The 24,991-nt window shown below is 34.2% G+C and overlaps 1 protein-coding gene across 5 annotated transcripts in view; it reads right to left on the bottom strand.

Moving 5' to 3' along the window:
• LOC103578861 (homeobox protein homothorax) overlaps positions 1–24,886 on the bottom strand; it is a 262,266-nt gene extending 237,380 nt beyond the window's left edge. For 3 of the 5 annotated variants that reach the window (XM_053741611.1, XM_053741613.1, XM_053741612.1), the window contains exons 1-3: positions 24,578–24,886; positions 9,715–9,968; positions 5,370–5,511 (exon numbers count right to left, since the gene is read on the bottom strand). In XM_053741611.1, the coding sequence (XP_053597586.1) occupies positions 5,370–5,511; positions 9,715–9,968; positions 24,578–24,631 (450 nt within the window). In that variant the 5' untranslated portion in view covers positions 24,632–24,886. Of the gene's footprint in view, positions 1–5,369; positions 5,512–9,714; positions 9,969–15,836; positions 17,645–24,577 lie in introns of those variants that run through there. The other 2 variants (XM_053741614.1, XM_053741615.1) reach the window with 1 other exon arrangement.
• Between the last annotated feature and the right edge of the window lie 105 nt (positions 24,887–24,991).

Genomic DNA, 24,991 nt, shown 5'->3' with positions numbered 1-24,991 from the left:
ACATTTGTAGTTACTGCGCAATGCACTAGAGTATGGGAGATGTTACGTTCATTTTACTGCACCCTTAGGCGCGGGAATTTTTTATACCATTTTCAGGAGTAATAACAACAGATGATTTTTTTCGAAAAAATAAAAAAAGTGTAATAAAAAAAATGAGAGGATTGCTGAAGGCTGGGGTCGTTACGGAAGTACAAAAAAAAGTTTAAGAATTATCTAAACTCGAGGTCAGAACAGTTTTATTGTTTTGAAAGATACCTAAGCCGAAATTCTAAACCCCTGTAATTGTAAACTGACATGGGCTAGGTTAGAGTTTCTCTATACTAGTCTCGTTGACTTTAAAGTTTCAATTGTTGAGCCGTTCCCCTTAAAATCCCTGAGACCCCCGTCCCCACTCCTCGGTAACTTCCTCCTGCGTCCCTATTTTCTCACTTTAAATATTTTCCTCAGCCGAAAAGTCATAACTTATAAATTCCCCGGTTAGGTATACAACTTGTCAGATGTCACAACAAACGAAAAAATGAAATCGTCAAAAATCAACGGTGGAAATATTTTTAAGTCCAAGTTAATAGCTAATAAATAGTTTCCTGTAATTTAAGAAATAAAATAAAGATGAAGCAATATTTTATCTTTTAAATAGAGACGAGTCGGCAACAATAAAATAACACGACAACGAAATGTATATAAATATAATAAAAAACAACAACAGTAGTAGTAATAAAGTAGAACCCTAAAAAACATCATTGATGTCAGCAGGGTAACTGTTAAATTGTAGGGTTTTGATAATTACTTGTTTAATGTATTAGTATATATATTATCATTATTATTATTACTGTATTGATGTTACGCTAGTTTTAAATCGTTTATCAGTCATGACAGATAATTAAGTTATTTAATTTTTGTTGTTATTTAATCCTGACAGTACGCATTTATTTTTTTTTTGTCATGATTGACATCCAAATAGATATATAAATTTAATCACAGTCACACATACCACTAAATATTAATGTGTTGTGTTAAAATAAAATAATATAAGGGGAATGTATGAATGTGACGTCATATGGCAGTAGTGATGAGTGAAAGAAACTGGTTACTGGATCGAGTGAACTGGCAACAGTCGCCATCATCATCATCATTATCATCAACATGATCCTCGTCGACAACAGTCAGGATCGTGATCTCAGTGGCAGTTTCTTTCTTATTTCTCTTTACTTGCTCGTGTCATATTATTGATTTACCACGAATCCCAATTAAACTTGCGACGTTATTTCATCTCTGTCATCTGTTTATATATCATCTGTATACGTATTATTTGTGTATGTATACATTAACCATTTACCATCCATCCATCCATCCATCCATCCATCCATTCAGACTTCATATATATATATGTATATGTAGACATTTACAAGCCAGACATATTAATATATACAAATGTAAACTGGCCAGTTTCTCTAACGGTGAAACGCGTTCCGCAAGAAACAACCCCATAAAATTGACGAGTAACGAACCTGCCTCCTTAGCATAAACATTTGCCTTCTCTTGGCCTTGGTGCATCAGTAAGTAAAAAAATTGAGAGAAACAGATGCTGCAGTCTAATGCATTTTTGTAATGAAGACTTACAATAATTAAAAAAAATTATATTGATGAAAAAAAAAATATAGATATGCTACGATTTTAAATTGATAATCTAGCTCTTGTTTTCTTACGCTTATATGGAACAAAAAAAAAATTTTAAAACTGAAACGAACGACGAAATCGAAAGGCCGTTTAAGAGGTCATTTCTTATCGTTATGAGAATCAGAATGTAGACAAGTTAGGCGGTTTACTCCGAAAAACAGCATCACATTAAATTTTACTTTCACTCAACGAGTTTTCGGGCATTCGTGAGATTTTTTAGTAAATAAAATAAGGATTTACAGTAGATGTAGATATAAATATGAATATAAAATAAAATTGTTGTAAAAAGTAAAAGCCACACGCGTGCGAGACACAGAATGGGTAGCGCGCGCCATCTGCTTCCTCAGAGTCTTGTCATTTTGGTTTATAGCGTTTTATGAGGGTTTGATGCCCCCAAGGTGCATTATAATTGCGTCAATAAATCCAAACAGGCTAGCAACATCACAAGCATTCACAGGTAGTATGACAAACCGAAAAAGATATCTCAAGATATATAATTTAAGTATAAATGAATGAGATAACTTCCGCACAGTTTAAAGGTTTAAAATCATTTTTTTTTTCCGAGTGTGGCCTCAGTCGTCTGGAAAATAGTGGCAGCAGTAAAATTTTTTTTTCCAACCCACCAACAAGATCAACCTTTTTCGTAAACAAAGAGAAAGCAAACAAAAAATGGACAACGACAATAGACTTTAACGGGGTTGCTCTCTTTAACGTCGCACGAGGTCCCGCAGCGAGCAGAGAGAGGCTTTTGGACCTATGGTATACCAACCTAAAGTGTAACGCCGAATTTGTGTCTGCACCACCCATCAGGTAGACAACACAACGGCTCAAAAAACCGGCAGTGGCAGCGGCAGTAGAACCGCGAGTGGTGGAAGATAAAAGCTGAAACGAGTGAAGAGCGAAACACAGAGAGCAAGAGAGTGGAAAGAAAGGAAAAAAAGGGCCTTAACAATGAGAGCCGCCGGACGCAGCAGGATACACCCGTGGCACGTTTTAGGCACGGCACGATGCACCAACCAACCAAGTTTCCATGCCATGCCGTGAAAGAATAATCGTGTGTGTTGCCTAAAGGCCTCCTGCGTTGCCTCAACCTTGTATTATGTCCTATGCTACCATATTATATACGTACTCCATTCTATATACATATATATGTATATGTCGAAGAGCATAGAGAACGTACGGCTGAGAGGACCGTGGGGGATAATGGTAGAGCCCATTGAATAGATCAATTTACAATGGCACAAAATGAGCATCGCCCTTCTCCACACCAACCTTCTCCCTCTCAACACACATTACAACTACAACTATCTGTCTTTCTCTTCCTCACAAATCTATATGTATATATATAAATAAATATATATTCATATGAAAGTATGTATGACGCATAGATGTGCGCAGTTGGTACGCGCGAAATAATCCGTCCGCAGCATGCGGCCCTTTGTCGAGTTAGGGTCCTATCTCTCATATGGTCTATCGTCGACTTTATCACGCGTAGCACACACCGTTTACGCATTAAATCCTCGGTGTATAGTAACTGAGCAGTAGTTGCTGCCTCTAAGAGTTCTGTTGTTGCTGTATTGCCGTCATGGTGGATTAGCGGTATCGAAAAATCGCCGCAAGAGGATTGTCACCTGTTACTTTATCTTAAAATGTACGTACGTCTCTTTAAGAGAGCTTAAATAGGTACATTGTAAGATTGCGCTATCACACAAACTACCATCAATATTTATTATATGTGATGTGCGAGATGGGTATTTATGAAAATATGACAAATTGATGAGATATAGATAGCATAGAAGAAGCTGACGATTACCAACCAAGACGACGTGGTACATTAGAATATGCAACTTATGTGTTAAACCACCACCCGGCAATCCATCATAAGTATATAGACTCAAGAGATGGCAAAGAGAAAAGTTACAAGTCATAAATTATCCTTGGGGTCAAATGCCACATGTGTATTCTCCTCTTTATATATATATATATATATGTATATATATAAATGTGTATAAATATGAGAGTGTGTTTTGTGGCGGGCAAAGCTCAAGATATCGACGGAATCTCGTCTGCAATTATACAGACGGGTGTTAGTTGATGTTGTGTCCCGCGACAACGGGGAATACGAGGCTCAGAAACACGCGAAATATGCACTCGGTAATGTTATCTCGAGAGGCGTATATCGCAGCCTGATGTAGGCTGGCAGAATGTTCGGTGGGAGAAACGCGGACTGGCAATCCAACAACGTGCTGATGCTAGTGGTGGTGACTGTGCCAGACTTAAAACCCTTTGATGAGAATTTTCTACCTGTCCCCCGGTACTGGTCGCAGTCCCGGACTAAAGCTGAGAAAGAAGTAAGCGAAGAAAAAAATATAAAAAATAATAATAATAATGATAAAATAAAAATAACGTGAACGTTCCTACGGACCCATTGAACTCGGAGCACATTATGTATCGTACCTTAAAGAATATCGTCTGTCTTGAATTCTCGTCACCGCGCGTCTCTCAGGTATTTTTGGGTTAATATGCCTGCGCGTGTTTTTATTAGACAGAACGAGAATCTCGTTATAACTTAGCTCTGCTCTCAACTTTATTTTTCATGGCCTTATTTTTTTTTCAACATATATATGTATATACATAACAATAACAACTCTGATACACGAGCAATAAAATTTAAAAAACACTTTAATAATGTAATTATAATCTAGTGAGATGATAGTGATGAGTCTTATCATTGTTATCATACAAGGATGCTACCTTCTTCTATGATTTAAATCATAGCATTGCTACCTGTATTACATCCCAGGATTTTAATTTTATTTATGCCCGTATCATCTAACAATAATTATATCCACGCTACTACATTCAACCAGCGTAATATTATTTTTACAATACAGCATCTACATTTATTTTATACGCGTCATGATAATAAAACTACGTAATTAAATCTCTTAATTCTATACAACATTATCAATTATATAAAAGTCTTGTTTAACGAGTGAGATACGTACAAAAATAAGTAATTATCATTTAGTCTTTTTTATTTATTTTTTTTTTTTTCGAATAAATAAATTATTTATTATTTATTACCATTTTTTTATTTTTTCATTGAGATTTCGTGGAGAAACTGCGCGATTTAGTCACGTGTGCTCGCTGGAATGTAGACGGTAAAAATGGGAATAGGTTTTAAAAAGAGAGCCCGAAACCACGGCGAGGAGCTCGAGTTACCTACGTGTCCTTGGGGAGCACCTCAAGAGAGTTTGAGCTTATAGAAAACCGAGTAGTAAAAGATCACGTGAGAAATAACGTTGGGAACATACGCGAGGCTGAGTAACCGAGTGAGTAAGTGATATGAGGATACATAGAAAAATAGAGCAGGCAAATGTAAAAGAAATGAAATAGGGTTTAAATTTACAGGACTCTCAAGTGTCCTAGTGAGACTTGACACAATAAATTATAAAAATCTCTACATTGTGTGGAAATTTAAATAAATATGGCTGGGTAATTTTCACGAAATTTTTACGAAATCTGAAGAATTCAATTAGTGGTAAAATATTTTGTTATTTAATTATTAATTTATGGTGTTTCTAAGTCATCGAGAGAGTCAAAATTGGGACATGAATAATGAGCAGTGTTTTGACTAATTCATTTATTTAGTGGTTTTTTAATTTTTAATTAATTAATTAATTATTTACCTGTTTAGAGAAGACTGCAATATCCTCATTGAAACTTTCAGACGAACAAACATCACCACCCGCTACTCCAGGTTCTCGTGGTGTGCACGTTGCCAACTCACATTTTTCAAATATCAATGCAAGTAATGGGAACAGCGGATGTCTGAAAAACAAAATTAAAATAAATATATTTTTTTCTCTCTCCCTCTCTCTCCCTCTCTCTCTCTCTCTCTCTCTCTCTCTCTCTCTCTCTATGTATATATATTTTATTTAGTAAAATAATTTTTTAATAAACACCGGATGTTTTTGCCTAGTATCTGACAAGGTCAGCGCGGGCGCGATTAAAACGCGGACAAGCAAAGCATCGCGTAAGAAATGAAATCTAGCGTGAAGGTTTCTCAACGAAAAACTCCAAGAGCTTCTCTTCTTTCTCGCTCAAAATTTTTTCTTCTTCATCTCAAACTTTTTTACTCTCCGGCTCTTACTCTCGTGCTGTCTCGCTTATTTTTATTTTATTTTCTATACATATATATGTATATATTTTTTTATTCTCTTATTTCTTAAAGTTGTCGAGAATAGAGGAGACCCTACGCGGCCCGACGGAAGCCGCTCGGCCACGCTGCTGTATGTAGAATATTGTGGCAGCTGTTTATCGTTCGGTCCTCTGACCTAAAGTTCTGTCGCTTCATCTCTTGGTAATACATATACATAAAAAAATAAATCTCAAAGTCTTTTTTTCTCGTTCGATTTCTTATACTCATAAATGTGAATACAGTAGAGTAAATATTTAGTTTTTACTTTAACACAATACCCTATGATTTTATTATAAATAAAATTATCCAATTACTTAACAACAACAAAAATTTGTTTAAATATCTAGAGACATGAATCACTTTTGTAGGTAAATATAATAAAGTAAAAAATAAAAAAAGGCAACATAACGACAGCAGTGAACGGAGTACCCTAGAGAGGATTGGGGGATAAGATAAGATTAGCCTCGATGCAACATACAGTAAACGCGTTCAAAGTTACATATATATATATATACATATACATATAATTCTTCACAACGTAACTTGAATCATCATAACACCAGTGCAACGACCTTACAGATCAATATCAATCTTCTCACAAATAAATTATAAGAAAATAAAAATTTTTTCTCATCCAACCAAATCTATATAACACAATATACGTATATATATATGTATATATGTATATGTAATAATAAAGAGTGTAACGCTCGAGTAATCTGTGACCTGAAAGGTGCATTTAGAATGTGCACTCTGTAGCTCAGTATCTGGAGGTCAAATTGACGATACGTGTCGTGTGTGCCCATGGTAGCTGGTAGCCGGATGCTGCTGAGCAGAGTACCGTGGGTATGAGTAATATAGAGAATCTGCAGAGTCCAGGACTCTGCTGAACACTACTGTTGGTACTGGGCTGGTGTACCGAACCACTGGCGGCAGGGCATAAAACGATTCGGAACGAATGTCGACAAATTGACGTTGCCGCACTGGGAGAAATGAGCTGGAGAAACTAAACTCCTCGGCAATACTGCCTACCGCTATTATACTCTCACTGTTAGGCGCTTTTGGCGGCAAAAAAAGTCTTAAGAATACTCCAACTCGTTTTATGTTATTATTTTGCTGACTTTTGCCCTCGATTACACACTACTGTTGTTACTTTTCTTGGCCAGGAGGAAAATAAAAGGACTGACAGGGTGTCTGCATCAGAGTTATTTTATGTAAGTTGTTATTGGGGATATAAAGTGGGTAAATGATTGCTTGTATTGATGAGAGAACATTTGTTGATAAATAAACAAGGTGTCAGGATAATACAACCGCAAAAGTAATGATATGATTGGATGTTGAATGTTGTTTAGGGAATGATGCGGTTTTGCGGTTTCCACTGTACAATCCACCAGCTCAATTTCCTCCCTCTACTTGCTGCAATTTCATCATCTGTCTGTTTTGATTCGCTGGGTGTATGACGATGCCGCACTTGAACTTTTTTTGCTGCTATTATTGTATGTATTACGTATTGTAAATTACACTAGGTCTGTTTACGGGAATTTAATCTCTGAATGTACTTGCCTGTAGAAATATTATTTAATCGGTGAAAATAGCCGTGAAGCCACGAGGCACCCGAGCAAATCAATGACTTCAGTGGATTCATTGCCGAACAAAAGATATAAATTTGCGAATCAGACAGCTCTAAAGTCACGAGAAAACGAACGATTCGTGAAAGAGTTAAATGAATAAAAAATACATAAATTAAATAAAAAAGACGAATGCTCATCACGGTACAAACTGCACGAAGCTTATCAATTATCTCTCGCGGGCATGGACCGATACCTCCGTGAGCCAACTCAGACAAAGATAAATAGAAAAAAATATTTAACAAAAAAAAAAATATTAGCCGCGAGGCGTTAAAAAAATAACAATCGTCATGATGAGAGAAATTTTTACCTTCACTTTAAAATAAATATATACTGAGCGACATGTATTTAAATGGATGAGAAATAATATAAGGACTTATTTCAATCAATGAACTATTTAGAGTGTAATTTAAAAATAGTAATCTCAGATAATTTACAAAATGTAATTAAATGTAATCGTTTGTTTAAAATCAGGATAATTAACACTAATTTTTAACTTTAATTACTTAATTATTAAATATCCATTAACCTATTTTCCATAACACAATTCGTTTTTATCGCCAGTGAATTTAATTGGTGTATTAATTTTAAAAAAAATAAATAGTCGATTCAAAAAATTTAATTTATCGAAATAATTCGAAGCTGAAGTAAAAAATGTAAATATTTAAGGAAAAAATTCCACTAAAATTGCTTCTCAAAGTATGAGAGCCTGTTTTATAAAATACACACTTATATCAAGAGGCTGTAGCACTAAAGATTTGCCGTAGACTTTAAAAAATTCGGGTATTCTCGGAAAAAAATAAAAGAATCCCGAGTACCGGATCAGGCACACGACGAGTGGACAAATTGTAGGTTAGCCTTAAAAATTATAAGCTCCCGTTTTTCGAGGGTTACATATTATAAAAAAAAAAGAAGAGTATAAACATCTTTGCAACGATAAATCACAAAGTTGTGTTCTGACAACATGCCGTGAAACATTTCGCATTGACGAGATACCTAATACATGTATAATATAACACATAATACACACAAACATAAAAAATATTCTACACACATAAGCTACTTTCATCATCATCTCTTTTCTTGCAAACTTATACCGCCTTAAAATAAAAGACCAGCAGAAAGAGTAGCCGTCATATATACTTTTACTCCAAGGAGCAAAAAAAGGAAAAATAAAAGTGTGCTCTTCTTTCTCATCGTGCCAGGTGCACCAGGCATCGAATTTGCCCTTGTCTGAACTCACGCGGCCACCGGTAGCCTCTCAATTACGCGTCGCATATAGAATGAATACCTATACATATGGATATACATATATATATAAATATCTATCCACCACAAACAAGTAGGAATTTTAATTAAAAAATTAATTTATCAGAAGTCGATCGACGGTTCGATGCAGATTACCGGACGCGATGCCCCTCTGTTTTCTATCTATATCTATATATATATGCTTTATTTATTTGGAATGTAATATAGATATATATATAAAATTTCTTGTGCAATTTTTTAATTAACACAACGTGTACGGGGGGAAATACCTTATTAGAAAACTCACCTCAATGGGTGATATGTCTGCTCGACTGAGGGATCACACCATCGTCTTAGTCGTCGTGCCACACGATGTCTCTATCATCGTCATGACACTCACACCCGTATACGCACACATAACAGCACGAGAGAATAAAAAAGTCAATTAACGCTTGAGCTAAAGAATTAATTATTGCATTTTAAATCACAGAGACCGCTTTACTTGTTTCTCCTCATTATCCTTCCTCCCATATACTACTCTCAGACGCTCGCTACTCTTATATATAAATATAAATGTACATATACTTTGCACATACTTTGTACTTAATACTTTAGCCGCTGGTTGGTGTACATACTCCGTTAATGAATTAAACTCAACTGCCATTTTATTTCTGCCATCGCGATGCAAAAGCAACAATTTAAAGTACAAAAGACAAATAATAAGCATAAAAAATTTAATAATATGTATGTACGCCAATACAAGATAGTCTTCGTGTCGGAAATAAACTTCAAGTACAATTGGGCGGGTACGCACGCTAGCAACACGGTATTCATTGTTGTTTTTTTTATTATTTATGTACTCTACTGTATTATAACTACAACTATAACTATATATATTAATCAAACAATGACAAACGGAAATGTAATAAACGTATATGTGGTATGTGTATAACTTACCCATAAATGGCGTCTTTGTCACGTTTGTGAACATCAGGCACTTGCGAGGCGGCTGCTGCTGCTGCTGCAAGAACGTGCTGAGGTGGTTGGGGTGGAGGTGGTGGGTATTGGGGGTGTGCTCCTGCCATACCCATGTGTGGACTGTGGTGTAGGGCTGAAATACCTCGAGCAGCTCCGTGTGGGTCGTACAGTCCTGCACCCCCACCACCCCCAGCACCCTCGAGATAATTCCCGTGCAGCCCGCCATCATCATACTGCAATAATTATACAAATAAATTTATATTAATTTCAATTTTTTTGTAAAGATCGTTATTGATTTTTTCATAGTTTGAGACTTTGAAATACGTAATTTATAATCTAAATTTTAATTGAATCGCTTTTTGCAACAGTAAACGCCAGAGATATAGTTATTACATGTATTTTAGTGGGGCAAAGTTCGTGGGGCGACAGACGGTGATGATAATGACGATATGCTCTCTTCATAAACGGGTACTCGAGTCGATATTATTATTACCGTACAGTTTATAGTGTGGAGTAGTGTATTGAGTGTGTTCGTCGTATAAGATGTGTGTAGTGTGTGCAGATATGTACGCGTGAATGTCGATTCAAACTGGGTCACATATACACACGGTACATCACAAACGTCTACCTCCTTGTCATACGTTAAATAATATATATATATACATATGCATACATACAAAAAATATCCGCTGACCAAACAACCGAATTAATGATATGTATATATAAATTTTTTTTTTTTGGAGTATTACGCGAGGAAAATACAACATAGCAGCTCCTTTTCCTGTCGCTCATTGTTGAGTGTCTACAGGTGGCCTGGCATGAAAAATTATATGGACTGCGATCCTCTTGACGTAAAACGAATTTTCCATTTTATTATCATTACATTAGACGTATTTAAACATAGCATAGACAACGAAGATTATTGTAATTAATTAATTTTATAATTTTAAATATTTTTAAAAAATAATTTTGACACACGTCAACTTTAATAATTTCGTAGGTACGTTAATTATGCGTGAATTATGTCAATTGTACAACAAACGGATTTTCGTTAAACAAGATGATTCAAACTGCAGAACTATTCGTCGTTACATATTGTGTAATATAGGTGTACTTATACATATATGTGTATCATACGTGGATATGTTGGTTAGTTGTCTCTCCCGGCGATATATGTATGTGTATATATGTGATGTACATATTTGCATAAAGAGCTTTTGACGGATAGACGCATAGATGCGGGAACATTCTGATGGTGGCGTGATGCTAATTATCATTCCGGATCCTAATAGTCGTGACCGCGTCTGTAATAATCCACACACGATTTCGCGTTAAATCTCTTCTGCATCGAATTTCAAATAAATTTACTTTATTAAACAATATTATTAATTTTAATATGCATGGAGACTTACATCGTCTTTGGTGTACTAGTATTAGAATTTAAAATTTGATTTTGAATTTTAAAAAAAATTGTGAAAGAGTAAAAACCACCAAAGTCTCTTGGGAGATGAATAAAAATAAAAAAAAGCAACAAAGATAATTCACATGGTCACTGACATAGAGATATCATTCAACTGGCACCGCCACAGTGGAATATTTTAAATGAGAGTCGCCGATTGGATCAGGAGAGAGATAGAAAGAGAGCGCGAGAGAGTTCATTGAGTATCGATGCCGCGAGATAGAGCACAAGTTGCCATAATCGTTGGTCGGATGTGAGTTGAATATAAAAAAAAAATAATAATAATAATAATAATAAATAAATGAATAAATACAATCATGATTACAAGAAGTGACCTTGAAAAATATTTAAAAGTAATTCGATGCAGTAAAAGTGTGCCCGGTATTTAATACATGTATATATATATATCTGTAGAGATATAAATAAATCATTGGCTAATTATCAATATTTATTGACCAAATAAAAAAGTATTATTTAATTCTTTCGTTATAACTAACACACGATAAAGAAAAAAGAAATAAAAATATGATAAAAAATTATTTACAAGTCACTGTTTAATATATATTTATAATAATACATCATCAGCAGTGTATTAGTTTGTAAACAAAATATAAGGAACTAATGGACCGCCGACGGAAGCCGTGAAATGTTTTCGTAATCATTTTTCCGGGTATGACAAGGGAGAATTATTTTTCTCCAGGTGGAGTAGGATCAGCAGTTTTTTTACCCCAACAGAACGAGGGTGAGCACGTGAGTCTCGTGTAGTCAATAATGCTCCAATATGGCTGACAAGAGATAATAAAATAATTATTTATTATTTAAAAAAAAAAATTAACTTTAGTTTTATAACGTAACTGATTGATACGGACATGAGAAAATACTGCAGACACAAGTTCTGCAACGATAATCTATCGTAAATCGACGAAGACACGTTTTACTGTACATTACACAAGTGCAGTGTGTATATAAACGCTTAAAGACATACGTTTCACTGCAAGTAAATAAAAGGGACTCGAAAGTTTTCTTACATTACATTAGCAGAATAGAACGTGCAAGGAAGTTGTCTCAGCGCGGAGCTGTCACGTGCATCGAACTCTCGTGGCTGATGCTGCAGTTTATACTGCAAGATACACTGGCTATAGCTATTTCTGTAGCTTTATTTTATCATCTAATGGGTATATATATTTATCTATCCTATGTATGATAAATTTTTATAAACTTTGGCGATCATCCCGCAGGGTATACACATTTTTTCGATAAATATTCGCCCGGTTTTCAGTGTAATACCGAGAAGAAATCCGTAAAACCGCAGACACGCGAGATCGTATACAACACGCACGCACGAAACTAAACCACAAATACACGTTTCTGTATTATATTTATTTATATATACATATATATATATATATATATATATATATATATATATATATATATATATATATATATATATATATATATATATATATACGGACAAAATATATAAAAGTATATAATGGAACGTTTCGAGATATTTTCCAACGGGATTCCAAATGAAGCGGTGAAATCTTCAATGTCAAATGACTCGTGTCAAATACTTCACTGGTGTACTATTAATCTTTTAGTTTTATTTTAAAGAGAAAACGTTTACAAGCCTTTTTATATTTAAATATTGATATCTCAATCTCTTGTAAATTTGAAAAGCTAATTTTCTATACTTTTTTTTTTACTCCATTCTTTTTTTAGGCACAATAAATATAAAAATAAAAGTCATTGATATAATTATTGTGAATAGAAATTATTTTTGTATTACTCCAATATATTTAAAAGCTCAAATGGAGTAATGAAATATTACTGATAATAAATTATTCTGTGCGACAGTCATTGGAAGTTATTATTAATTTTAATTACAAATTCAATGGAAATATAATTTAAAAATTAGTAAATAAATAATTAATTTTAATCGGTTGAAATTTGAAAATACTTTGTGACTTATCAGCTGTTAAGTATCAATAAATAAATAATATATGTGTATGAATTGTGGTATAAAAAAAAAAAATTATAATTATTTTCTCACAAACTAGGAATTCTGTAGTGACGATCGAACTCGACACAATAAATTTAATCAAGGCATTTGATTTATGATCTTGCTAATCGCAGTTATTATCTCACAAACTAGACCAAATTTTCATCACCTTTTTTAAATTTATGATTTTCTTCATTTATAGTTTTACATATGAATATTTTTTCCAAACTTAATAATAATTGTCTTCAAACATTTGAACATTAAGACAATAGAGAAAAAAAAAATAATTCACTCATTCATATTTATAAACGTACTTTACGGAGAGTAAATAAATATATTTCTATTGATACTACATGATTATATCTCAATTTTTGATATCATTAATCCGCTTATAATTGATGACGTAAAATTTATCGTTAACTAATTTTATCAAACACACACGTATATTAAATAAATATTAATATATATCTATCCATATATATATATAAATAATAAAATATATATAAATACAATTTATAATTTTCATCTTTATTATTTCCTCGCTTTTTCTCTTCCACAATAATAAAAGATTCGATTCCTTATCATTGATTTTAGATAAATATAATTTTGTGTAAATTTTTTTATCGCATTTATATTTACGATATATTATCTAACATATATAAATATATATAGACATACATATGTATAAATTCATAACAAACTAGAACAATTTTTTTTCTCATCATAAATCGGTGGTATTTTATTGCAACAGAAATTAAAATCGATCATTTTTATTCAAAACTATTATCAATGACACGCATATATATATTAGTTGAATTAAAAAAATATATAGTATATCAAAATTAAATATATATAACATGATTTTTAAATATTATATCTCAGTATATAAACTACATTGACTGTATACTCGAGTATACAATTCAGACACAAGCTTTCACGATGCGACGGCAAACGGTACGACGAGTATTCCCTCGACAGTATATATTTTATATATACATATATATATTTTTTTATAAATTCCTGTCACTCCAAGAACCAGCAACTCTCGATAGAAGTACGAATACGATCAACACAGCCACGAGAGAGTTTAAAGTTTTAAAACCACAAGCGAATAACGCGATTAAAGAATTATTTTGCAAAATAAAAACGTGCCGTAAATGACAAGTATCAAACGAAGTGAATCGCAAATGTCGATAATCGTGCCAGGTTATTTTTCAATGCGCATTTATATTTATATTTATATTAACTTATCACAACACTCATCTATAATAAAAATTTATCAGTCTATTAAATACATAACACGTACTACGAATTTTATTAGCGCATTAAATCGGCTGCATTTTGATAAACCTCGTAAATAAATAATAAAAATAAACTAAACAAAAAAAACGTTGAATGATGAAGACAAAATTTTCTATGATTATTTTTATTTAGACACGAGTTTAAAACACTATAAACGATCGTAGAGTCTTATTGAAAATCGTCGTGTGATTCTTTAGACATATTCACAACACATCAACTAAACCTATCAACTAAAGTCAAGCACGTGCGTCCGTAAGCACACCATTGTCCATGTTAGTTTATATTACCTGCTATTAAACCTCAAATCATATAAATATCACATATTTATAAGTATAAAAATGAGTGGGAATGTTGCAGACATCAGACAAATTTAAAAATATAAATAAACAGAGTAAATAATTGATAAAATAAAATTTAAAAAAAATGCGCGTTTTAAAAATTTTTAAATTAATAAGTGCATTTTTTATAAATATTTTTTTTTTTATTATTTACTCTATTTATTTATAATTTTAAATTTGTCTGTCTTCTGCATCTACACTCAAGACTGAAGCAGACAATTGTCAATTTTAAAAATTTTATAATATATGATTAAAATGTCAGTAGAGTAAAAATTGAAAAATGCACATTTAGATAAATGCAAAATCTGTATGTGCATTTTTTAAAATTTCATTATTTTAATTAATTAATTTATTTATTCAAAATTTATAAAAATTGTCTGATGTATGTTATGTTCGCGCTCATGTATAAAAAAATATATCTTTAGACAATGTATTAACTGATAAATAAAATCTAAAAATAATGATACATTTAAATGAATGTCGTATGAATATATCATTAAAAAATTTAAACACCGACCTAAACCACATTGTAATTCCTATTATTAACTCATATTCACTCGCCCGTATCAACGTGTATTAAAAAATCATTAAGTGTACAATATATTATACGATACTTAACGTTTTATATCTTTTCGAATACCAACAAACTATTAACCGCTAAAATAATTTTATTAACATCTGATATAAATAAATATTAGCCTGCTCCAATTTACTCAAATTATTACTAATGTGTATTACTGTGGTTGTACTTGGTATTGGAGCTGTCATTGTGACAGAAAAGTTTTCAAAAGCTGACAGTCCGTCGGCTCGACTAAAAAACGACTCAATTTTTTGGAGCAGAGTAAAAATGAAACGAATCCCGATAAATTTTCAAAGTTCTCAAACTCCAGGCAAGTTTTGGGGATGATTTTTGCAGAGGGTTGCTATGGTGGATTGGATAAAATAGTGAGGAATTATAGTAGAGAATGTAATAGTAGAATAGTGACAAGAGACGTACCCTTGGCTGCGCCATGAACGCCCTGGCCGCGCCGGGGAACTCTGCGTGCTGAGCCACCGTAGCAGCTATATTTTCTCACAATAAACGACGAGTCTCACTTCACACTACACACTCTCCTGCACACTACTCTATTTAATATTTTCCCTCAATACAATGGTATTTATTAATAAGTGTAGTATTGTATAAATAAATAAATAATTTCCCACCGTACTGTTCTTAACTTAAAATATTTGTTTTTTACGTAAATAAAACACCAGTGAACAAGGTGATATTTATATAATCGACTGTACTGAGACTTTAAGAGATGATTAAAAATAACGGGCGTTAAAAATTAGGAGGATTTGGTTCGTCGAGCCAGTGAATTTTATCTCGTGTGAGATCCTCGCGGCAGATATTCCGCGTTGATCTCCGCCCTCCACCGGGCTTGCCAGGACTTGGTCTTGTTGATGCAAAAATTAATCAACAATAATGCTCCCAGTGAATGCTGACGGCGATTAGGGCCGCCGACGTCAGCAGTACGTCGTGCACGAACTATCAACAGTGTTCCCGTGCTGTCTCATCCTTGCTCACTTTATTTATCCGCACTGTTCTGTCCGTAATTAATAAGTAATCTACCGATAAATAACCACGATAAATAGAGCTCAGTATCACGGCATCAACACACGGAAAACTTTGTTTCACTGACCGTAGATATGATTATTTATTTATTTAAAAATACTTGCGACACAATTATATTGATATATTAATGCTGGTACTATTATAGCTTTAAAACCGTTTTGGAGCAGCTCATTACTTACTCCATTTAACAAATCACACGTTAAACGCTTGTCCCGCGCACTACTAATCACCGTACTGGTATATATTTATATATATATTTATTACCTGTCAAACGCATTGACAAGCTCAACACGTCGTCGGGTTGCTCAAATTAAAAAAACAACAACAATATAAATATAAATATAATAATGACAATAATAATAATTAATAATTGATAATAATAATAATAATTATACGCGACGAAATTTATTTATTCACTCATTCATCACCAAATATATTATACAAAGATCACGATGTCACTATGCACGAGTTATTATACATCCTCGGATCCGTGATGTGTAACAACTAACTTTTCTGAGGGGGGCTGAGGTCGTTGTCGATAGTAGTGCTGTAATGGTGGGGGAATAATACTCCTTGGCTTTAAGTAGCCGGTCGAGCACGCGGGGCCGCTGATAATATATATATATGTATGTATATATACAGTTACAAGCCCGTAAATAGTATCCAGCAATTAATCCGGACACGATTGTCTAAAATATCTCACTCAAAATACAAAACTTTAGATGAATTTAAAATAAATGTGCTTGATCTACTCCGATCAGTAAAACACTCAAAAAGGTTCTCGTGATTCGCGCGCGTAAACGAGACACTTATTAAAACCAACTAAAAACGCGGGAAAATATAGTAATTATTATATTTTAAAACAACACGGCGCTTCTTACCACTCCGATTGGCGCGCGTTTATTTGAATACGTTACGTGTTACTGTTTACTGAACAACAAACTGATTAAAGCCCAAAAAATTATGTTGTAATTTTTTTAAGGCCGGGCTTTAATTGAGAACAAAAAAACTAAACGATTGACGTTAAATAAACTGTGGATGTTTTTGAGAAAGTAATCCAACAACAACAGATTACAAATGCCGCGTTAACGTTTTCAGTGATAAAAAGTATTAACACCGGGCGTGCGACCGTACGCCGTCGAGCAACCGAAGAAGCGAGCGAGCGTGGAAGCGCCTAGCGTTTAGATCCTGCGCCGTCCGCAGTCGTTCGCCAACTGTCAATCACCGCAGACACACCGTACAAGAGTGGGAGGTACGTGTACCACGCCCATTAAGTACAACCAATACGCTGTCAGTCCGCCCAATTGACACTAGCGCCGCTGACGGCCACTGTCCGGATTAACCATACCTCCGCCATCGCTACACACACACAAATACGTGCTTTCTATTCTCCCTCTCTTTCTCATCGATCTTTTATCCGCGTCTTACTCGCGGCTCGCGGTATCACGACGTCTCGCTCGTGAATCCGGTCTTCCCCACCGCGAACCCGCGAATCACTCCTGCCTCTCTTTCTTTTTCGCTTCTCCCTCTACAACTTTGTTGGTGTGGTGCGTAGTACTCGCGCCGCTGGCTGCTTCGCGCGCGCTACCAGCCAAACTCTTTGCTTACCTCCATCCACGAACAAGCCTCTACTCTCGCTCGGATCTTACTCCGACTCCTCTTACTCCGTTTCTCCGGTTCGGATGTTTTCCCGCTCAACTCGGCTCTCACTACACTCTACACTAGCGACGGCTCTGCATCAATTTCTTACTCCATTTCATCAAACCGTCATTACTTTATTTTCACCCGAGTTAAAAATATGCAAATGTTCTTATCATCCATTTAAATAACTAGTAATAAAAAATTAAAAAAAAAAAATGAATGAATATTTACAAAGAGAGTGGAAGGTGTAGAAGGGTTAAGATGTTGTCCGACGGACAACTGAGTGAGTCTCCATAATTTCCCATGTCTAATGTCTTCTTTAATACACGCTTGTACCTAGTACACGTTTGTAATATTAAATGTCAGTACATGACATACGTCTACACGGATTAATCCAAGTGTTAGTCTAATTCACGTTGACTGTCATGAGATCTAGTACATCTATATGGGGTTGTTCGGTGATGTTGTTATACATGTATTATACATATACCCACAATAACCTACTTCATTCGATCTTTATGACGGCAATGTATTATATCTGAGAGAGAACAAGAATGTTATATTAGCTAGTATGCTATGTACAAACGAAACAGCTGATCCAATCTTACTTATTCACTCACTACCTTACAGTATACTGTACAGTAGAGAGCCTACAGCTCGGGTGGCTAGAGCTTCTCAGCACAGCATACTAGATGTATAGGAAAATTGGGTCGCGATCGTGCGGTTTCGAACTTTGAATGGTATTCGGGTGTCGGGTGAATAATAGTCCTTCTACTCGGCAACCGAATAAGGCACCCCGCCAGAGAGTCAAGGGGCTATACGACAGGGGCCTTGAGTTACGTTACTCAATATCCGGGTAGAAATACTAGACCAACAGCAAGTTAGTCTCTCTAAAGGAGCATTGTCAAACTCATCATAATTTCCCATTTACACCCACCCAAGTTTCACACTTTTAAGTAAACAATCATCATGTACGCTCCAATTATTTTCAGGTAACAATAGATAATTGTTGGACTAAATAAGTACGGTAGGACAATTACTCAAGTCATTTAACTAGAGCATTAAGGTAGATTATTAACCAGTGGCAAACCAATGACCTACATAGACATATCGGTGTATTTCAAATCTTTTAAAAACATCTACCAAAATTATGTACTGTGTTTGCTTATGACAAGTGACTTGGTGACCTATACGAGCTGACCGAAGCTTTAAAATGGGATACCCCCGTACTATGACTAATACAGAGGTGCGTACAATCACTATTATGTCGTCTTATAATTAGCAAGCTTGACTTGAAGGCCTAAGCTGGGTCCTAGGTCTTATTGGGGTACGCTCTTTACCTGATACAGTATAATGTATAATATATAGAATAAAGTATGCAAACTTTTGTTAACTTGGACTTTGGAGTTGAAGTTAGACAAAAGATAGACTACAACTGGACAACTACGGAACTAGGTAGGCAAGGGTCATCAGCTTGGCTACCTAAGAGCAAATACAGGACCCTGTTATTACGTTATAAATCACGTATATTATATATACACTATGCATACAACTGAGTAAATATCGTTTTCAAAAGAAATTTAAGTTTTAATTTATTTGTAATGAATGAGTATCCCTTAAACCTTTCTTTTATTCTTTTTCGAGTTTTAGATAAAAATTGAAAGTCACGGTCCCAAGGGACTTAATTTATAATTCATTTAAATATTAATTATGAGCCATGTCCTCAATGTTATCGTATGTACACTATCTTTTTGAATAATCTTAATCCTTTAATTACCGCCGGCATATTTTGTCAGAATTGACAATTATATGAAAGTTAAATCTTTTGAGTTGAATGTCGTTTTCGTAAATTATTAGTTTCTTTAAATTTTTTTTTCGTGTTAAATCTTAAAAATATTCAAATATTTTTTCAAATTACTTTCGGTAAATTGATTTTTGTTAAATGTTTGTAGATAGAATATTATTTCGAAAATATTAATGTGCGTGTATTATATGAAAAATATTTTCCATGTGTTTTTAAAAATAACCTTTGGAATTTATCCGAGATTTTTGGTTATCGCTGCCACGCGATTATGTGTACACGCATCAAAATAAGCGTTAACGGGACGTATGCACGGAATCCATACGTGCAATTTAATAATAATTATTGTAGGGATAGTAAAAAAAAATTATATATATATATATATATAAAATTATATAGGGGTGTGGAAGGAACTAACGAATACGAACACACGGAGCGTAATACTATTCTCAAACTATTAACTCCATATATAGGCAATGTGGTATATAAACTCTGCTATCGTGATTTTTTTTTATTTAAAAACACTTGTGAGCCAATTAAAATACTCAAAGAGACTTACATACATAGATTTGAAGTGTATGTGTGTTATAGTTCATATAAAGTAAACTGCAATCGACTAATTTGAATATTAAATTGAAATAGACGATATATTTTTATTGTTGTTGTAATTTAACAATAGAAATATTTAAGAGAAGCATAATGATGATGGTAATGTTTAAAGATGCGAGAGCGTGAGAAAGAAAACACCGGATGGCTTTGTGTTGATTGGAATTTCAACAGACACACAAGTCTAGCTTTTGTGAATAACTACTCTGGGGATAAATGGAATGAATATTTTTTTACGACCTTAATTTCGAGACGGCTGGATAGCTTGATCTTATATAAACATATATTTATATTTATATATATATATATATATACATATCTGTATATAAATATATTTATATGAATATATAAATGTAGTATTTATATAAACGGTATAAAGCAGACCAAAAGTCGATTATTAGCTCTCACGTTCCGTTGAATTTCCCATGATGGTTGTTACGCCGTCGTCGCGAATTTGGAACTATAGGCAAATCGATATAACGCCGCGAGAATTCGCGAATTTCACGGCTCGCTCGTTACCACGTCCTTAATCAGTCGCGTGAAATTACATTTTAGGCGGTTGTCGATTGCCCGACGATCCGAGAGACTGTACAACAATATAACAATACTGTACAACTACTTTTGCTGCAACAACGACATTACGACCGTGTAAAACTTCTTTTACACTCATTACAACAATATAATATATATACTATTAATACCCTCAGGTTTATTTCAGTACTCAGCAAATAATGAATCTTTGTACTCAAAGACATATCAATGGTTTTAAAAATATATAAATTTCGATTGAAATGTGTTGAATAATAACTTTATATTTAGTCGAGACGAGAGAACTGCCAAGTGGTAAACTGATAGATATGCGTATATAGAAACGCGAGTAGGCGTAAAGGAAAGTGGATTGCGTTTTCTGCTCACATATATGTCTCACTATATGTATAATATATATATTGAGAGAGCAGAGACGGACGTATGAGTAGAGCGTTATAGTCGTCGTCTATACGTCGGATAGGAGCTTGGCTATTATAACGGACGCCAAGGGTGGATGTCCCGTGATCGATCACCGTCGGTGAATGCGACACCCCCAGGAGCACACATCCGCGCCCCATTAAGCCACCCTTACGGACGACATGCGCGCACCTACCGTAAAGCGCCTAGACCCCGAAACAGCTGAGCCCTCTCTTGATGCTGCTCCGGCTCAAACTCTCCTCTACACTCGTCTTTCTCCCATCTCATTGTCATTGTCTTTGCCATGTCTCACTTACTGTGTATCTAATACATAATATATTCATGGCCTTATGTGAGCTGAGACACAATCCTTTGCCTTGACATCCAGATGCTCAATACTCAGTCATAGATGTAATGCAATAGAACATTTTAGCTCAAGAGTATTATAATTTATTAATTATTAGTTGAAAAAAATATTTTCAATGGGCAAATTTACAGCGATTGGTTTTAGTTGCTGTATATATGGAGAACAACGAATATCAAAAAATTAAAATCTTTTGTATGACTTATAAATTAATCGGATATGACATGCGTTGAAATATAATGATTGATTTTATTTGTATAAATGTATATATATTATGTATGAATCCAGATGTTATATTTTGGATTAAATGTGTTATGTGTAAAAGTGTAGAAATACAGGCTCAAGTTTGAATAGTCGCAATCGCACAAATAAATGTGAGATGCGACTCGTGGCCGTGTGGTGGCGACACCGGACAGACCGCGTAAAGTCGCGAGTCTACCATACGGATTTATTGTATTATTTCAGATGGCATTTTAACACAGATAATAGTGAGATTCTTTTATTTTTTTCTTTTTCATAAATTATAGTAGAAACTAGTCGGATTATTCGACGATTAGTCGGTAGGTCATGTAGCCATATAAAGGTGTGGAAGATTTTATAAAATCTAATAGTGTAAGGTTTTGTAGAAATGGTAGAGCATAGAGAGCTTTTGTTAAGTAAAATCTCAGAAGAAAATTCCACGGTGACTAAAGTCCGTGGATGATTGACAGGTTGGGTTGCGTGAGAGGCGGTATTTTAGAGGGGTTGCGGTCGTAGAGTATCACCTTCGTAGAATCTTTTTTTTTTTATTTTTCATTTATATATATGTATACATCTTCTTTACTTTTCTAATAGTCTACTAAGAGCCGACGGTTTTTAAACGTTGAGATTGTATAATATAAAGACATGTATGATGCATCATCTGGTCGGGTTCACATATTAACCGGGCATGATTATCTCGATGAAAAATAATAACGAAAATTACATTTTTTTATTTATCATCTAGACATCGAATTAAAAAAAAAAAAAGGTTGAAAAAAAAATCAAAGTTAATTAACGGTAATACAATATAAATTACTATTATTCAAATGAAATAATAAAATATATATATATATATATATATATATTTTTTTTCTCCTCTATTATTAATTTAAATAAACTCCTTTTTCAACGAATCCGGTTTAGTGATGTTGTTACGGTATACCCGGTGATGGTTACAAATAATCATAACGATATAATTTGATTTCGATGATGGGCATTTAAATGTGCTATTGGCTCGATATCATAAACCCAGTCGGATGGCTCGTAGTCGTCGTTCATTAGTGATGCAAATGCGCCGGGTTGGTTAAACCATTCAAAATGTATAGAAGAAAAACATTCCTGAGACGTCCCATTACTGAGTATAACTGACGTCGTTATCCGACGCCTTGTCCAGAGGGACCACGAGCTACATACAGACATATATGTGGATATATTTTATATGTACAATCATTAAGATTCAGGTATAAAGGCATACTACGGACTCTGATCGTTGGAATAAAAATAAAAATAAAAAAACATGTTGTTTTTTTTTTCTTTTTTTTTTTTATAACTAAGTGTCTCGTGAACTTGATAAACTCGATATGATCTGGTGGCAGACTTGAAGCGTACGATTAGCATACCGATTCGGGTTTTGATTCGGGCGAGTACACGCGGTGGCCAACAGTTGCGAGGCAACGATAGGTGCCACCGAGTATAGTGGAGTATGTGGTGTAGGTACACCCTCGTAATTATAGCACAGAGTTGGAATAGAAGAGGGTGGCGAGAGGTAGGCAGGGAGAGAACTGAGAGAGCGAGAGGACGAGAGAGAGTTATGGCGCGGCGCTTATCGTGCCCACGCCAACCAACCGACCATACAAGAGCCAACCAGAGAGAGGAGAATCGAGTAAAGAGTAAAAGAGAGAAGGAGAGTGATACAGAAAAGAGGAAAAGCACGTCGAGTATACTTTTCCCGCTGATACTGTGGATCAGCGATTTTCGATACCGATTCTTTTCGTTCATGTGAATTATTACTGTCAATCCCACTCGCATTCACGAATCTCTGGTTGAGTCTAGTGTTCCAAGTATGTATTGATATACAAATATGTATGTGGGTGAGTGTATGTGGGTAAAATATACCGTGGTATTGTTTTTTAGACCCAACAAAATAAGTCGACTGGTTTTTTTTTGCTGACACATACAAGTAAGAGCTGGGTCTCTATTGGGATTTTTGTTTTGACGCGAGAGTTATAAACGCGGAATGAATGATATCGGCCTTCCTGGACACATCGACACGGCAGTTGAGAGGGTGAATCAAACTCTAACTTTACCTTTACCTCGAAAAATATTCTTGACCCATGAAGTGATATCATGCGCACAACTTTGCTTGCGGATTATAAGAATTAACTTTTGAATATTATAATTTTAATACTGCTAGAAATTTATTCTTTTAAAATTTTAAGATTTACTGTACTTTGGGTACTAAAGTGAACTTTATTCAAATTCTTTATTCAAAAATTTGAGAATAAAAATAATTAAAATTAAAAAAATAAAATATTCGTCAATTGTATGTAACACGTTTTTATAATTATCCCAAAATGGCTAAATCTTAAACAATTCCTATATTTAAATATATAGAAAAAAAAATGTAAAATAATTTTTTCCACTTTATTTTAAAATGAAATGATTTCACTTTAGAAAATTTTAGGATGTAAATTATTTTGCAAATTTAAATTTAAAAAATTGTTAATTTTTATCCTCTTTACTTACATAACTTCCGTCCTGTGAATTTGGTGATCGATTATGTTGATTCCAAGGATTCATGATTTTAAGCTTCAAAAATTTTAAAATAAAAAAAAATAAAACCACTAAGGCACTTTCTCAAAGGATTGATAAAAACTAGCAATAAAACCAAAAAAAAAAAAGCACAACACTCAACGCACACACTAGCACTTCCATAAAAATTAAAAACGATTGATTATCGAGTAAACACTGAACCGCACCGAGATCTGGGCCTGAAGTGACGAGACAACTCCGGACCCAAACAGACAGTGACTGACGAATGAACTAGGGCGGTAACATTAGCTGACGAAATTTCCCCCAAACACGTCGATGACCCTTAGAGTCAGCTATATTACCTGCTGCAACTCAGAGATGACCCAAAGAAAATGCGTGGAAAAGAGA

This window comes from Microplitis demolitor, chromosome 8 (assembly GCF_026212275.2).
Source record: "Microplitis demolitor isolate Queensland-Clemson2020A chromosome 8, iyMicDemo2.1a, whole genome shotgun sequence".
NCBI lineage: Eukaryota > Metazoa > Arthropoda > Insecta > Hymenoptera > Braconidae > Microplitis > Microplitis demolitor.
Note: the sequence above shows the minus strand (reverse complement) of the source record. Positions and strands in the feature narration are given on the sequence as shown.